At 40.8% G+C, this 15,970-nt stretch overlaps 1 protein-coding gene across 2 annotated transcripts in view; it reads left to right on the top strand.

The window, feature by feature from the left end:
• Positions 1-1,060: 1,060 nt before the first annotated feature.
• Positions 1,061-15,970, top strand: part of STEAP2 (STEAP2 metalloreductase) — a 28,208-nt gene continuing 13,298 nt past the window's right edge. Inside the window, exons 1-2 of one of the 2 annotated variants that reach the window (XM_061165550.1) lie at positions 1,061-1,206; positions 14,347-14,871. In XM_061165550.1, coding sequence (XP_061021533.1) covers positions 14,380-14,871 — 492 coding nt within the window. In that variant the 5' untranslated portion in view covers positions 1,061-1,206; positions 14,347-14,379. Of the gene's footprint in view, positions 1,207-1,354; positions 1,477-14,346; positions 14,872-15,970 lie in introns of those variants that run through there. The other variant, XM_061165551.1, reaches the window with a different exon arrangement.

A 15,970-nucleotide genomic window follows, 5' to 3' on the forward strand; every position in this document is an offset into this window, starting at 1 on the left:
ATCTTCAGTAAATCGATTTGCTATTTGAGAATAAAGATCTCTTGCTTCTGCCTGCATCTTCTGCACAAAAGATGAAGGATACCTGGCTATTTGGCAATCTGCGGGGTTGGGGGTGGGGGCTGGTATTTACATAATCCTCAAACCAAAGGTAGCCTTACCGCTCAGGAATCCTCTGGCCTTGAGTAAGGCCATTGTGGCCTAGGCAGTTAAGTGGCTTTCCCAGGAACCCAGGTATCCTATCTCACCTGCGTTCCCCGGCCCCCCACTCCCGACCTAACCCTCTTTTTCTCCTACACCAAGCTCAAGCACCACCAGCTAGAGTGAAGGTCAAAGCTAACAAACTGCCACGTGCTCCGCCAGCTCTGAGGGTTCTCTCCTAGCCCAGGGAGTTGTTAAATGTTGTTCATTAAAGGGCATTTCTGAACATTTTATTCCAAGGACACAGTCAAGCCAAAAGATGATTTGGGTGGGTAAAGGTGAGGGAAAGAACACGTACAGCACAAAAAGCGCAGTTTCTTGGAGACTTGTCAGGAACTGGAGTGGGGAGAGCGGGGGTGTAATTAAAAGCAAAGTCTAGACTGGAAAAGGCGGCTGTACAGCACACAGGCAATGGAGGAGAAAAGTGGGCTCGACTGTTCTAACCGCCTTCAAAATGAATCCTGGCGGAGCCCTGCAGGGAGGCTCAGGCCACGGGTGGATACTCAGCGGCTCCCAGGAGGTGCAGAGGGCGGGGGAAGGGCCAAGCTGGAACCGTACAGCCAGCACTCCCCGCCGCTCTGCTTGCACTTCTTGATGGCCCTCGTACTCCCGGGTTCTCCCCAGATCTTCCCCTCACCCCCTCCCAGTTCTCCGACTCCTCCCCCGCCGCCTCGACTCTCCCGCCTAGCCCGCTAGGCGTCCCCGGTCGGGCTCCGCGCTCTGCGCGCTCCCTGCGCGCAGCCCCTAGCGGTGGGTCTTGCGAGGCCGGCCTCCGCGCGCCTCCCTCCCTTCTCCCTCCCTCCCTCCTCCCCATGCTCCCCAGCCCTACGCGATCCAGCTTGGGGAGGCGGGGAAGCTGCCCGAGCGCGACCGCTGCTGCAGCCACCCTGCAAGCCGCCTGCCGGAGGCACGGTCCCTAGGCCCTAGAGCCCGGGGAGGCCCCCGGGGAATCGGCACTGCTGGCGAGAGCTGCGAGGCCCGCCCCTGCCCGGCGCGGAGGGCGCGGAGGTGAGTCTTTCGGGGAGAGAGCTAGACGCGGTGGCGGCTGCAGAGTTGGGGGTCGAGATGCGGTCGGTGCCAAGCGCTGCATGCCTCTTTCCCAGGATTCTGCGGCGTCCGCTCTGAGCTTCTGGGGTTCCTGATCGTCTGGTACCTTGAGGCAGGGAGTGGAGAGGGAGTCTGTTCCACGGATTCCGTCCCCTACTTCCCCGAGCTCCCAGAAAGTCCTGGGGTTGGTTGGGCCCAAGAGAAAGAAGGCCAGGAGAGACACTGTCCCAGGTAGGATGTGGCCCAAGGGAACGAAGGGAAAGGACGGACAGGTTACCTTCGCCTGCCTGATACTCTTCTAGCCACTTTAGGTTCATGCAGCGTGTTTCACTGAAGATCCGGCAGCGCTGCTTTGCGAACGTGTATATCTTTCTAGTAGTCATTTTGTTTATTACCCAATGATGTGGCCGTGGTGTGTTCAGGCCATTATGTGTTAGAAAGTAATTGGCCTCTTCTTTGAGTGACCTAAATTATCTAAGCCCTGTATTCATCCACAGCCAAAACTTGTTGAAAATTATGGCCTAAAAATCTCGCTCTTAAAATAGAGCAGAGAGATAAAGAGAATTTTTGTCGAGAGATTTCCAATTATTATCTTCCTTACTGCCTTGGAGAAGGATTGGTGTCAGTTTTTGCTCCTCAGGCAGTGCATTTTTTAGATAGAAAAACTTATTCCAGGTCATGGTTAATTATCACTCATCACCTTGAAAGTGGGAGAAGTAGAATTTCAACTCCTGCCCCACCCCCACTCTCTTGACTTTGATTGGATTCTAGTCCTGCTAACAACCCCCGCGCTGGGAACCTTTTTAGTTCTCTGCAAACCACATCCCCGCCACACCCACACACTTTTTTCACCTATATTATTTCTTCGCCGTGTTGATCTCCATTTATTTATTTTTTCTTTAAGTCTCTATTGTTTTTTAGTCTGCAGCTGTCTCTCTTTGTCTCTTCAGAAGAAAAATACCCATCCTAGAGATTTTGCAGGATATTTAGAAACATAATTTGAAAGGCTACAGTTTCTTTGTCTTAGCTAGTCAGACTGGGGGTGGGGATGTGTGAGGGGGTAGGGGATGGAGAGCTGTTGAGGGAGTGAGACAATATCAGTAATGATGAATTGAACAAATTGTTCAGAAAGGAAATGAAAGGCTATATATCCAGGTCACTTTTTATTATCTAGTGACATGGAAAACAGACATATAGTGAGTGAGCATAATTATATTTTAGTACTGCAGTTTCAGTGAAGAACACATTCAGGGCATCTGGGAGATGCATTTATTCTGTGTTCAGTCAGTAACCATGACATTGACTTAACTATGACATTGATATATCACCCCCTTTGGGTCTGTGGGCTTGCTGCCTTCATCGGCAAAATGAGGGATCTTATCTGGAGACCTATTACATCTCTTTTGTCCATGACATTTTTGGATGCATTTGACAAGGAAGAATATTTATCGTGTTCTTATGTACTATGTGTCAGAGACTGTGGAGGGAGTGATGGACAAGACAAACATGGTTCTACCCTCAGGGAGCTGATTTTCCGGCCAGGAAAATAGTAATGAGTAAAGAATAATTCCATAAGAAAGGAAACTTAACAGGGGCTCAGAACAAAACAAAATTGGAGTGAATCATTTCACTGAAGAGATATGATAGCCTGTTCATAGGATGGGAAAGTGATTGGTCCTTTCTACTTCAAGAAAAGGGTTCTGAGACTGGAACATAGGGAGGAACAGTCATACAGGATGATATTGAAGAGTTATACTGGGGCTAGCTAGTCCATTCAGAGCCTTCAGGTCAGGTTCATTTAGGTCAGAAAGGTGTGTGAGTGAGGGCTGAGTTGTGCCCAACTCTTTGTGGCCCCATGGACTATAGCCTGTCAGACTCCTCTGTCCATGGAATTTTCCAGGTAAGAATAGTGGAGTGGATTGCCATTTTCTTCTCCAGGGGATCTTCCTGACCCAGGGATTGAACCCATGTCTCCTGAATTGGCAGGCAGATTCTTTACCACTACCCCCACCACCTGGGAAACCTGTAGGTCAGGAAGGTGACTGTAGTTCAAAATGCAACACGAGGCCATTGATTTTTAAGGAGGTGAAAGATATCATCTGATCTACATTTTAAGGCAATCTTAGCTGCTACCTGGAGAATGGTTTGGAAAGAAGCGAAGAAATAAGAGAGACCCATTAGAAAATGTCTGCAGAGTTCAGGTGAAAGATGAGAGAGACTTGGATTAAGTTGGTGTCATTGGAGAGAGATTTTTAAGAAATACTTTGGAAAACAGAAGCTGGTGTTGGGTGTTACGTTACGGGTGAGGGAAAGCAAGGACCTGAAGTTCACTTCTAGGTTTCTGGCTTGACCAAAGGATGGGTGTGTGTGCTTAGTTGCTCAGTGTTGTCTGACTCTTTCCAACCCCATGGACTGTAACCTGCCAGGCTCCTCTGTCCATGGGGTTTTCCAGGCAAGGATACTAGAGTGGGTAGCCATTCCCTTCTCTAGGGGATTTTCCTGACCCAGGGATCAAACCCATGTATCCTGCTTTGCAGGAGGATTCTTTACCACCTCAGCTACCAGGGAAGCCCAAATGGTGGGTAATGATATCATTTACTGAGAGGAGAAAATTTGGATGAATGTGAATAGATCTGAGTAGAAAAAGCTGTTTCATTTCATTGAACCTGTTGAGATGTCTCTGAGGAGATCATAACAAAAGCTGCTTGGAAGGAGAAAAGGGATGGTGTCCAGGCCAGAAATGGACAGACTGTTCTTTGATAGGTGAGATTGATAATGGTGAATTTAAGGTGAGCTGAGTTTTCAGATTTTTCTTTAGTAGCTTTCACCAACTTGAGTATAGATAACAGTAAAAATGGATAGCTGGGTTCTTCCACAACTAGAGATTTGCCAAGTGGATGTGATGGAAAGGAACTATAACAGAATACCACTGCCTGAGTAGCTTAAACCACAGACATTTATTTCTCACAGTTCTGGAGGCTGTCAAGTCCCAGATCAGGACACCGGAAGATTCAATCTGGTAGGGGCCCACTTCCTGGTTCATAGACTTCTCTCTGTGACCTCATATGGCAGATGGGAAAAGAGAGCTCTCTGGGCTCTATTTTATCCTGTTGATAAGGGTTCCACCCTTGTGACCTAATCCCCTCCCAAAGGCTGTGCATACTAACACTCTCACATTGGGAGTTAGGATTTCAACATATAAATAGTTTGGGTAGGGTAATAAACATTTAGTGTGTAACAAAAGTCCATCTTTTTAAGTGAGTAATGATAAATACACACTGTGAAATCTAGGATGGATAAAGAAACTAGTAGAGTGAGAATATAGTACACAGATTAGATTTCTCTTCCTCTCTGGAATTATCAGTATGAGTATTTGACTAAATTATTGGAAGGCCAAGAGATAGTGCTTGGAGATATCTGAGGTGAGGTGGAGGCAAACATTCATTGCCTTAGATGAAGGGAATGAAGCCATGAGATTGAATGGTTCATCCATTTGAATGATGAAGTGGTTGGACATGACAACTGCTGGGGTAGAGAGGAATACTGTTAGTATTGGGGGCCAAAGTCACTAGTAATAATGAATAAGCCAGAAATCAGTAGATGATAGCAGTGAGCATAGGGAGAGGATGTTTAATTTTGCCATGAGCTTCAAAGGAGCTTGGGGTTTGCAGGACAGAAGAAGAAAGGTTCAGTGTAGCCTGCAAAGTAAAAAATATACCAACCTCATTGCCTGGTCCCAGGGGATTACCTTTTCTTGGTAACACATCCAAATCAGCAGGCTTTGAAAGTCATCAAGATCTCTGAGAACAACGGTCCTCTCAGAGTTATTATCATCCAACAATTAATGTTCTAGATGTTTGTGAAGCAAATGTGGTTCTGTTTTATAAAATTAATATAGCACAAGAGCTGCCATTCAGCCAGAGGAATATCAAGGAAACTCCACTAAATTGAAAATCTTAGGAGGTGATGTATCTGAGTGTAATAGAATTCTCTTAGCTTGATAATATACTTCAGGTGGAAGCAGTGACAAATTTCTTCTTGGGCTCTAAAATCACTGGATGGTGACCGCAGCCAGAAATTAGAAGACAATTGCTTCTTGGAAGGAAAGCTATGACAAACCTAAACAGTGTATTAAAAAGCAAAGACATCACCTTGCCAACAAAGGTCTGTATAGTCAAGGCTGTGGTTTTTCCAGTAATCATGTATCGATGTGAGAGTTGGACCATAAAGAAGGCTGAGCACCGAGAATTGATGCTCTTGAACTGTGGTGCTAGAGAAGACTCTTGAGAGTCCCTTGGATAGCAAGGAGATCAAACCAGTCAATCCTAAAGGAAATCTACCCTGAATACTCATTGGAAGGACTGATGCTGAAGCTCCAGTACTTTGGCTACCTGATGTGAACAACTGACTCCCTGGAAAAGAGCCTGATGCTGGGAAAGACTGAAGGAAGAAGGAGAAGAGGATGATAGAGGATGAGATGGTTGGATGGCATCACCGATTCAATGGACATGAACTTGGCCAACCTCCAGGAGGTGATGAGGGAAAGGGAAGCCTGGTGTGCTACAGTCCATGGGGTCGCAAAGAGTCGGACATTACTTGGCAACTAAACAACAACAACATACTTCAGGGATTAAATGCATACATCAAGTCAAAGGTCCACTCAGGAAAACTGTGACCTTGAAATTTCAAGGAACCTATGTACTACTTAAATCATACTGTTAAATAAAGCTCACAAATTTGAAGTGTCATAGTGTTAAATATAAGCTAGCAATTCCCATTATTATGTAGCTATTAGTCTTAGAAACAAAAGAATTTTAGGTTAGAAAGGACTGCAGAGTCAAGTACAACTCTTTTGTTTTAACAAAGGAAACTGAAATTCATAATAACAAGATGATTTCAGAAGCCTAGGCCTATTCTTTCTCCTTGACACCACATAAACAAAACTTTCTATAAATGCCATAGTCTTTTCATTTATTTAGCCTGTATCACCTGTAATTAAGATCAAAAGAAAAGATAGAGAAACTCTAGAGCCATGCTAGTCCAAGTCTGGCCGGTGAACTAGGACCATGTGTATCACCTGGGGGCTTGGGAGAAAGGCAGGCTCTCAAGTCTCCTCCAGACATAGAGAATCAGAATGTGCATTGTAGCAAGATCCTCAGGTAATCCTGCCCACATTAAAGCTTGATAATTGGTCCACCTGGAAACCCTTGTCTGCTCAGGTCAGTGGAACCTATGATGCCTGAAGAATTGAGGAGAGAAGCCCCTAGTCAAACAGAAGAGACACTCTTACTGGAACACTCTGAAATTTGAATATTATGAAATAACAGGAACAAAGTATGCTGTGTGGTGGGATGACACATTTTAAGGAATGGCACAGTCCTTTCCAAAAAATGAAGAGAGGAAATTGCAAAATAGTGAGTGGACTTTCTGAGACAGCTGAGAGCCTGCAAGGGAAAGGGCTGCATTCTCCAGCTTCCAGCATCCAGGGGCTGCTGTTAGTCTCCTGCTAGGGTTACTTTTATTGGAGAAGGAAATGGCAACCCACTCCAGTGTTCTTGCCTGGAGAATCCCAGGGATGGGGGAGCCTGGTGGGCTGCCGTTTATGGGGTCGCACAGAGTCGGACACGAAGTGACTTAGCAGCAGCAGGGTTACTTTTCATTATTACAACAACAGTGTGAAAAGAAATGTAACTGAGCATCAAAAAGCCATGTCTGTTATCTCCAAATACCCAAATGAGTATGTGGTTGAATCCTACCTTTTTTAGTATAGTTGTTGTCAATCTTGGCTGCGAATTAAAGCACCTGAGGATATCGTTTAAAATCCTGATGAAAAAAACCTCTTAAAAAACTCAGGCTGAAACTTAGACTAATTAAATAAAAATCTGGGGTTCAGGGGTGGTGGTGACTGGGTATCACTATGTGGTAAAGCTCCTCAGGTCACTGGAGGGTGCAGCTGGAGTTGAGAACCACAGCTTTAGAAGGTTGTTCTCCATTGTGGAAAGAGGCAGCTCTGAGACTGAGATTCTGCCTCTCCACTTAAGCCAAGTAATAGGTGTCTCTATTATACCCATATAGTATCGAGCAGAATCAGCAAAAGTCAGGCCACAATCTGCTGTGTGAAAGCCAGTGGGATGTTTAGGACATTGCAGGAACAAGGATTTTTTCTTTTAAGAAGCATATACTAGTTTAAAAAAAAAGAGGCATATGCTCTCAGCAAGTTTTTATTAAAATTTGAGTAATAACAGTTATTGCTGGTGGAAATGTTCTAAAACTGGATTGTTGTGATGGTTACATAACTGTAAATATACTGAAAATCATTAATTTATACATTTTAAATGGGTAGATTTCACAATATGTAAATTACACCTCCATAAAGCTTTTTTTTAGTTGCTATATATGCTTCAATATTTATAATTTCATCATATTGTTTAGAAGACCAAGAAGCCAGTACTTGTTTAGTGTCACTGAAGTGTTAGTACCTAGCTGAATGCCTGGTGGGTCAGGCTCAATAAGACACTGGATAGGGGAATGGTTGGGGATGGATGGTGAGTATCCTCATGACCTTTGGCTGTGGACAGATTTCTAAATTGATGTCAAAAATAAATAAGTAAATAAAATGATGTCAATCATCAGAGATCCCTACAGTTCACAGCACCCAGTGGACACTGGTGCCTTTTCTAACCTATTTATGGTATGGCATTGAAAGGGGAAATGGGTTTGTGTAGAGGCTAGAGTGCTAGGCCTTTCATAGAAGATTATTTATTTGTAAGTTGCTACAACATAGGAAAACTTGTATTTGCTAGCCAGTAAACATAGGTGTGGGCTTCTCTGGTGGCTCAGTTGGTAAAGAATCTGCCTGTAATTCAGGAGACCCAGGTTTCATCCCTGAGTCGGAAAGATCCCCTGGAGAAGGAAATGGCAACTCACTCCACTCTTCTTGCCTGGAAAATCCCATGAACAGAGGAGCTTGGCGGGCTACAGCCCATGAGGTCACAAGAGTTGGAAACAACTTAGTGACTAAACCACCACCACCAAACATAGGTGTCCTTATCTCAAAGTATAATCTGCAACAAGTTATAAAATGGAGAGATTATATCAGCCATGATCTACCCTGCTATTCCCAGCTTCATTTGGGAATATGACGTACCCCCTTGTAATTCAGTTTGCATTGCTATGAGAGTCCAGGTATGCACAAGATCCCTGACTCTGCTTGATGTAACAGGCTTTCTTATAAGGTGGATGGAAGGATGTATATAGCATCTTCTGTGGCCTAAACATAGAGGAAAAGTGGGTGGGTGGGGTGGTCTTAGACAGATGTTGTTGCTTTAATTTATTGAAGAAGATCCTAAAATATTTTTATCAACTCAAGTTGTCGGACAATACATTTTTAAAATTGAATTTCTAGACTGACTTAAATTTAACCAGCAAGCTTTTTTGTTTAAAATGTTCCTACCATGAATTAGACTGCTTTCTTAACCTAGTAATTTCAACATAATAAACATATAAAGCTCTGTTTTGGTGATTTAGGACCTAGGAATATCATAAAATCATACCCATATAAAGGTGTATATTGAATACATACTGAGTCTAGGAAATATTTTGGGAGTTACTTGTAATTTTTAATATCTCATTAAAATTCAGGTTCTTTGAAAAGTCTGGAAGGCATGGAGTTAGTTAAGCTTTTGCTGTAGTGCTATTATATTTCTTTTCTGAAAATTCTTCAGTTGGTTCTAGAAAACATGAACACAAAAAGACACTCAGATCCAAGTATGAAATATTAATGAATCATTTGTAATTACCATAGTTTATAAACAGAATTTCAAAGAATAAATCTGCATAGTTTTAATAAAATTACCATTTCATAATTTTGAGAGAATGATTTTTAAATGAGGATGCATACAAATTACCCAAGAGTTTCAGCTGAAAGAATTTAATAATCTGAGTTAAGTGGATTTTAATATTCAAATGGTGAATAGTGGTTGGACTGCATTACATTAGGGCAGTTATTCTCAAACTTTGATGTGCATCAAAACCACCGGAGGACTTTTTATAACAGATTGCTGCGCTCCACCTCCAGGGTTTCTGATTTAGGAGGTCTGGGATAGTGCCTAAGAATTCACATTTCTAACCAGTTCCCAGTACTGCTGATGCTGCTGGTTCAGCGACCATACTGGACAACTGCTGTGTTAAGAAATCACATTCTGATTTTTCAAGCAGAATTGTTGCTTCTGGTCTTGTCTAAAGGACTTAGAAATTTCTTCCAAAAAATGAAAGCCTAAAAAAAAAGACCCCACCTCTTCCCTCAAATAAATTTTTTATTGTTATAAACAGTTGAAAGTGAAACTGAAAATTGCTCAGTCATGTCCGACTCTTTGAGACCCCGTGGACTATACAGTCCATTGAATTATCCAGGCCAGAATACTGGAGTGGGTAGCCTTTCCCTTCTCCAGAGGATCTTCCCAACCCAGGGATCGAACCCAGGTCTCCCACATTACAGGTGGATTCTTTTTTTTTTTTTGCAGGTGGATTCTTTACCAGCTGAACCACAAGGGAAGCCCATAAACAGTTGGGTTTTATGTTTACTTAAATACTGAGAGACTGTAGAGGTTATCTTTTTGCAACCCAAAGATCATGATAGTAAAATCTCTAGTTACATAAAATTAGATGGGGATATTTGATATATCATCTGAGGGTTAAGCAAACATCTCCAGCAGCAGGGAACTTGTCCAGGGTGCTTCCCCCCTCTCCCAGAAAGGTTTTCTCTCCAAAAGGCTTAAGGAGCACGTTTATATAAGAGTTTCCAATAAAATAAAAAGGGGGGGAGAGGATCTATATAGGACTGCCAACTCAGACAACTTTTATCACTACCCTTTTATGAAAAACAGACATTTTGACCCCTAAAGTTAGTTAAGATATACTTTCAGAGGAAAGGACAATTTGGCAAATTGAACAATTTTATGAAAAACTTCCTACTGTATCCATATACTTTTTAATTGCTATTGACCAGTTATAGCTTCATATTTGGGAGCCAGTGCCCTAGTGCTTTCAAAGTAAGGTCACAGAAAGCCAAATTTAATTTTGGGTCCTTGAGGTTTTAAGTTAGAATGAACCTGTAGTGTACCTCCCTTGAAACATTCTGTGTAATTTTGAGATTATTTTGCAGGTACAATTCATATATATAGAATGATTTGAGGTAAAGAGACACTATGTGACACTTTTCTCTCGCTGATTTTCTAGAATAACTATGCTTTGGTCATACTATCTAATTCTTAATTATATGCTGATATGAGTTTGTTTTTCTTTTTCTTGCTTTTTAATCCAAGTATATCTTGTCTTTTCTTAAATGGAATATTAACTTAAGTGTAAGCACTGTGCTTCTCTTCTTTATTTCTTCTGTGCAAAGTACACAGTGGCCTGAATAAATTGATGCTGGACCACGGAAAAACAGATCTTTCGATTAAAGTTGCATCACTCCTTGTCAGTGGAAATGTACCATGTAAGATATTTATGACTCTTACTTTGTAAATAGGTAAACCTTTTTCAGCTGTTGACATTATTCACTTCTTATAACCCCATTAAAAAAAATACTTATTTATTTCGCTGCACGGGATCTTAGTTGTGGCATGTGGGATCTAGTTCCCTGACCAGGGATCGAACCCAGGGCTCCTGCATTGGGAGCTCAGAGTCTGAGCCACTGGACCAAGGAAAGTTCCTTATAACCCCATTTTTTATGGACATCACAATTGTAAACTTCAGCTCAGCTGTTAACTAAGTGATCCAAAATGATGGCTTACAGAATTGAAAGGAGATTCATGAGATTTTTACTCCAGTGTCTCAGCACCCATAGTTTGTGCAGAGGAGGTGCTTTTTAGGTCTATGCACAGATGAGTTCCACAGGACCCACACATACTTCTTGCCTCTTTTTTCCTCCCCTCTAGAAGCAATATATACCTTCACGGTGTTTGCAGTGCCCCCACAGAAAACGGGTTGCTACCTGGGGGTTCTTCAAGAATTACCCAGCAATCAATCATGTTTTTTTTTTTATAGTATTAATAAAGTTAGGTCTTTGGTTGATTTTGATCTAAAATTTGGATTTACTGATGATTGATTGATTACTAGCTATAAATCCAAACTATATAGCTTTGTCATTGTGTTCAGTTAGTTATAAGTTGTGTCCAACTCTTTGCAACTCCATGGACTACAGCACACCAGGTCTCCCTGTCCCTCACTATCTCCCGGAGTTTGCCCACTTTATAGCTTTGGGTTTACCTAAAACTATCTGAGCTATGATTCATACTTTATTTAGAGTTAGTATTTCTTTTGGAGAATAAAACTAATGGGTGACTTTTGGTGATCTTGATAGTTTTAAGATATCCCATACAATGTTTGCACTGCAGTGTTAGAATTAGCAGAGGTCAAAGGCCTTATATGTGAAGCTGAGTTGTGTTAACTACAAAGTGCACTGTCTTTGATAAATTGCTAAAGTTCTCTAAGCCTCTGTTTCCTCATCTTTAAGATGGGCGTAGTATGTACTTCACAGCCATCTGAGAATTAAATAAGGTAATATATGTGAAAATATTGCAAACTACAAAATAGTATGTGCCATTATCATATGCTTACAGCAGTATACAAATAATCCATCTCTCAAATCCATTAAAAGTTGTTTTTTTTTCTTATGAATGTTTTTACATTACTTAAAACTTTGATGAGAAGAGTCTCATTTATTAGACCAACTTCTATTTATAGGCATAGTCATACTATTAAAGGGTTCAGTTAAAACTTGCCATTAGAAATACAATATGAATAAGGCCCAGACATGTTAGGACAGAGTCATCTATTAATATGTATAAGATACATGGTATTATGAGGTACCCAGAGATGACATTATTAGGCCCTAATGTATTTTTACTTGTTCACATTCTGATTTACAGAAAGGGTTTGAACTTACTTTGTAAAATAAGCAGATCAGTGATACTGTTTTTATTTTTGCTTTCATTTAAAAAGGTCTTGATCATCATGATTCTTGGATTTAAAGATTTTGCAATTCTTACATTTTGGGAGATGCTACGATCTCTACTCAGAAGAACTTGAGACTGGGATATAGGAAACTTGGTTTCCTGTGTGAGAATCTAGTAACTCTCTTTACCCTTAGATAATATATATGACTAGGGGTAGGTCAGTCAGTTCACCTTGAATTGTTTAATGAAATGAGCATTGATTTAATTACTTCTGGTTTCTTTAACTGCTTCTGATTCTCTAAATACCAGGAATATCTCTCGGAGGATGCTGACAGTTTTGTACCAACTTGGTGCCTCTGACACCTCCCCCACCCCCGCTTTTCAGGGTGTATGGGATCACCCCAAGGGAAAGCAAATGCTAACTTGAAAAGTGTGAAATGAAACATGTAATAGATTTAAAAACAGTGAGTTTTCCCCTTTCCCAGGACCCAAGTTAGACATTGAGATGACTAGGTAATGCTAAGGAACAATGACATGGCTGAAGAAGGAGAATATACTAATATGAACACAACCATCTCTCTTCCACCTTGCCTCTGCCCCTATATTTTTCTTTAATTCCTTACAGGCACCCAAATGACACATACCTTGCTAGATTGCCTGGGTTCTAATCCTGGCTCTTCTAGTTTCTCTTTTGTGACCTGGTACAAATTATTTTCTGCATGTATCAGTTTTTTCATCTGCAAAATGGGCATGACAATATTAGTACCTGTCTTATAGGGTGGTTGTAAGGATGCAATCAGTAAATCTGTAATCACAAAGCTGGCACGCAGTGCATGCTCTATGAGTATCAGGTAATGTTATTATCTTTCTAAAGATTAATTTACTGATATATTTGGAGTCATTGAACATGTTCCATTTCTAGGGTAAAAAGTTGAATTTTCCTGGCTCTAGTAATTTGAAATTCCAGTGACTAAAAACCAGAGAAACATGTTTTTTTAAAAACATTCCACCTGTTCCTGTAAAATCCATTAAGTTCTCTGAAGAGATCCACATCTGCTATTAGTATAAAAGAAATTGCACATTGCAGATAAAATGGAAGAGTGTTTTTCATTCAGACCCAACAGTGACACTGATTCATGGCCATCTGATTTGTATTCTTGAGCAAGTTACTACAAATATGAACTTTCCAGGTGTTAGTCACTAAGAAAAGAATTTGACAGATTTTTTTCTGGAAAAAAATATTCACGGCAACTGATGCAAGAAAGGAAGAAAAAGATTTCATAAGTATTGTGTAATTTAAGACCATAAACATATTACTAACCCCCTTTATACGGGAAAACTTTCTCAATGATAAGTTAATGAGACATAAGGTGGATGATAGAAATCTATAGTATTTAATTAATTCTTTATTATATTTTGATGGCTACTTTTCTGAAAACGGTAAACCCCAGATTTCATTTTTTTTTAGTAGCTGATTTAGCTTACTCTCATTTAATAATAAAGCTCTTACTAGCTACTTACTAGCTACTGAGGTAATCCCAAATGACTTTAGACAGTTTGGGGTTATAAATGGTTCTTTGGGTTTTACTATTGTTTGTCTGTCTTCTCTTGTCTCATGAGCTATGATGAATCATCACAGTCCTTCTTTACCTCTAGTGGCATTTCTGACTTTGCTGCCTCTGGTCTGCTGAGAAACTGAATTTTCACACTGGTTGCAACTGTGTTTTTTAAAAAGTTCTCCCTTGTTGAAAACTTCACTCTCTTTCCTTTTGTGCTCTAGAGCCTTGCTGTTCAGAGGGGCCCCACAAACCAGCAACATTGGCATCACCTTATTAGAAATGCAGAATCTTGGGCCTCACTCCAGACTTACTGAATCAGAATCTGCATTTTAACAAGATTCTCAGATGATTCAAATGCACATTAAAATTGGAGAAGCTCCAATTTAGCACATCAACTTTGTGACAGTTCATTTTTCTATTTCGAGATCCATTTCTGGCTTACAAATTGTGTTTTGTGGTGTTTGATGTTATATAGTTTGCCAGATTGTTTTACCTCTAGAAACAGGGATGTTGTTATAACATCTAAAAGTGTATTCATGTTTGGTAATAAGTAATTGATGAGTGCTTTATTTTCTCTCCCCTAGGATATCCCTGGTGATCTTGGAAGAGTCCATATCATGGAATCAATCTCCATGATGGGAAGCCCCAAGAGTCTTAGTGAAACTTTTTTGCCTAATGGGATAAATGGTATCAAAGATGCAAGGAAGGTCACTGTGGGTGTAATCGGAAGTGGGGATTTTGCCAAATCCCTGACCATTCGACTTATTAGATGTGGCTATCATGTGGTAATAGGAAGCAGAAATCCTAAGTTTGCTTCTGAATTTTTTCCTCATGTAGTAGATGTCACTCACCATGAAGATGCTCTAATAAAAACAAATATAATATTTGTTGCTATACATAGAGAACATTATACCTCCCTGTGGGACCTGAGACATCTGCTTGTGGGTAAAATCCTGATTGATGTGAGCAATAATATGAAGGTAAACCAATACCCAGAATCCAATGCGGAATATTTGGCTTCATTATTCCCGGACTCCTTGATTGTGAAAGGATTTAATGTTATCTCAGCTTGGGCACTTCAGTTAGGACCTAAGGATGCCAGCCGGCAGGTATGTATTTTTACATTTTATTCTTATTTAGCTGGTATTTTATACTTAGGTAGACAAATACATACCTGAAAAACAAATTCTGATGCTCTCCCATGATTATCATTTTGAAAACTATGTGTGAGCTCCTGAAGATTTGTGTTCTGACCTTGTAAGGACATATTTCTATCCTCAAAATGATGTAAAAAGCTGAGAAAATAACTTGAACTTTCCTATCATAATCAGCTAATTGAAGAAAAAGACAAGATTTGTAGATGAATAATGGGTCGTCTCCTTGCTTCCCCAAAAATTAAAACAATCTCAAACATGTCTTTTTTCTTTGCCTCTCTTCCTCCCACCCTTTCTTCCTTCCTCCTCCTTTCTTTGCAAACAAAAAGACGTAAACAGTGTTTACCCATTTGGTAAACAGCGTTCCAGCTCTGCTTTTATAAGTAAACACATAGAGTAGTGCACCTTAAAAATCTTTCAAAAGTGTAGTTATGCATTATATTGGAGCAAGATGATAAAATACTTTTATTATTTTTGCCCATAAAGACAGTTGATTAGATGTCTTAGAAAATAAATTCGAGTATTTACATCTCTGTATGCTGCCTATCATGCTTCCCTGGTGGCTGAGCAGTAAAGAATCTGCGTTAAATGCAGGAGACACCAAAGGCATGGTTTCGATCCCTGGGTGGGGAAGCTCCCCTGGAGAATAGCATGGCAACCCACTCCAGTATTCTTGTGTGGAGAATCCCCATGGATAGAGGAGCCTGGCGGGCTATAGTCCTTGGGGTCGCACAGAGTCAGACGTGACTGAGTAAAGTATAGCACAGCACAGCGTGCTACACATGAGCATCTTGATAACTGTTCATTTTCAGGTGTTTAATTTGGAAGACCTAGTAAAAGAATGCATACTTTCCTAGAGACTGTTCTGAAGCCTTTTTTTTCTTTTGCATATCCACCAAGGTTTAGTGGTAGATCAAATCAAGTAAATGAGAGATAAACCTGAATTTAATCCTTTGCCCATATTAGTGATAATTTTAATATTCAACAAAATAAATTATGGAACAAGAGATTCTTCAGTGTGAAATCCAGAGAGAGTTTCATCTGTATCTTCTGC

The sequence above is a fragment of the Dama dama genome, chromosome 18 (assembly GCF_033118175.1).
Source record: "Dama dama isolate Ldn47 chromosome 18, ASM3311817v1, whole genome shotgun sequence".
In the NCBI taxonomy this organism is placed as follows: domain Eukaryota; kingdom Metazoa; phylum Chordata; class Mammalia; order Artiodactyla; family Cervidae; genus Dama; species Dama dama.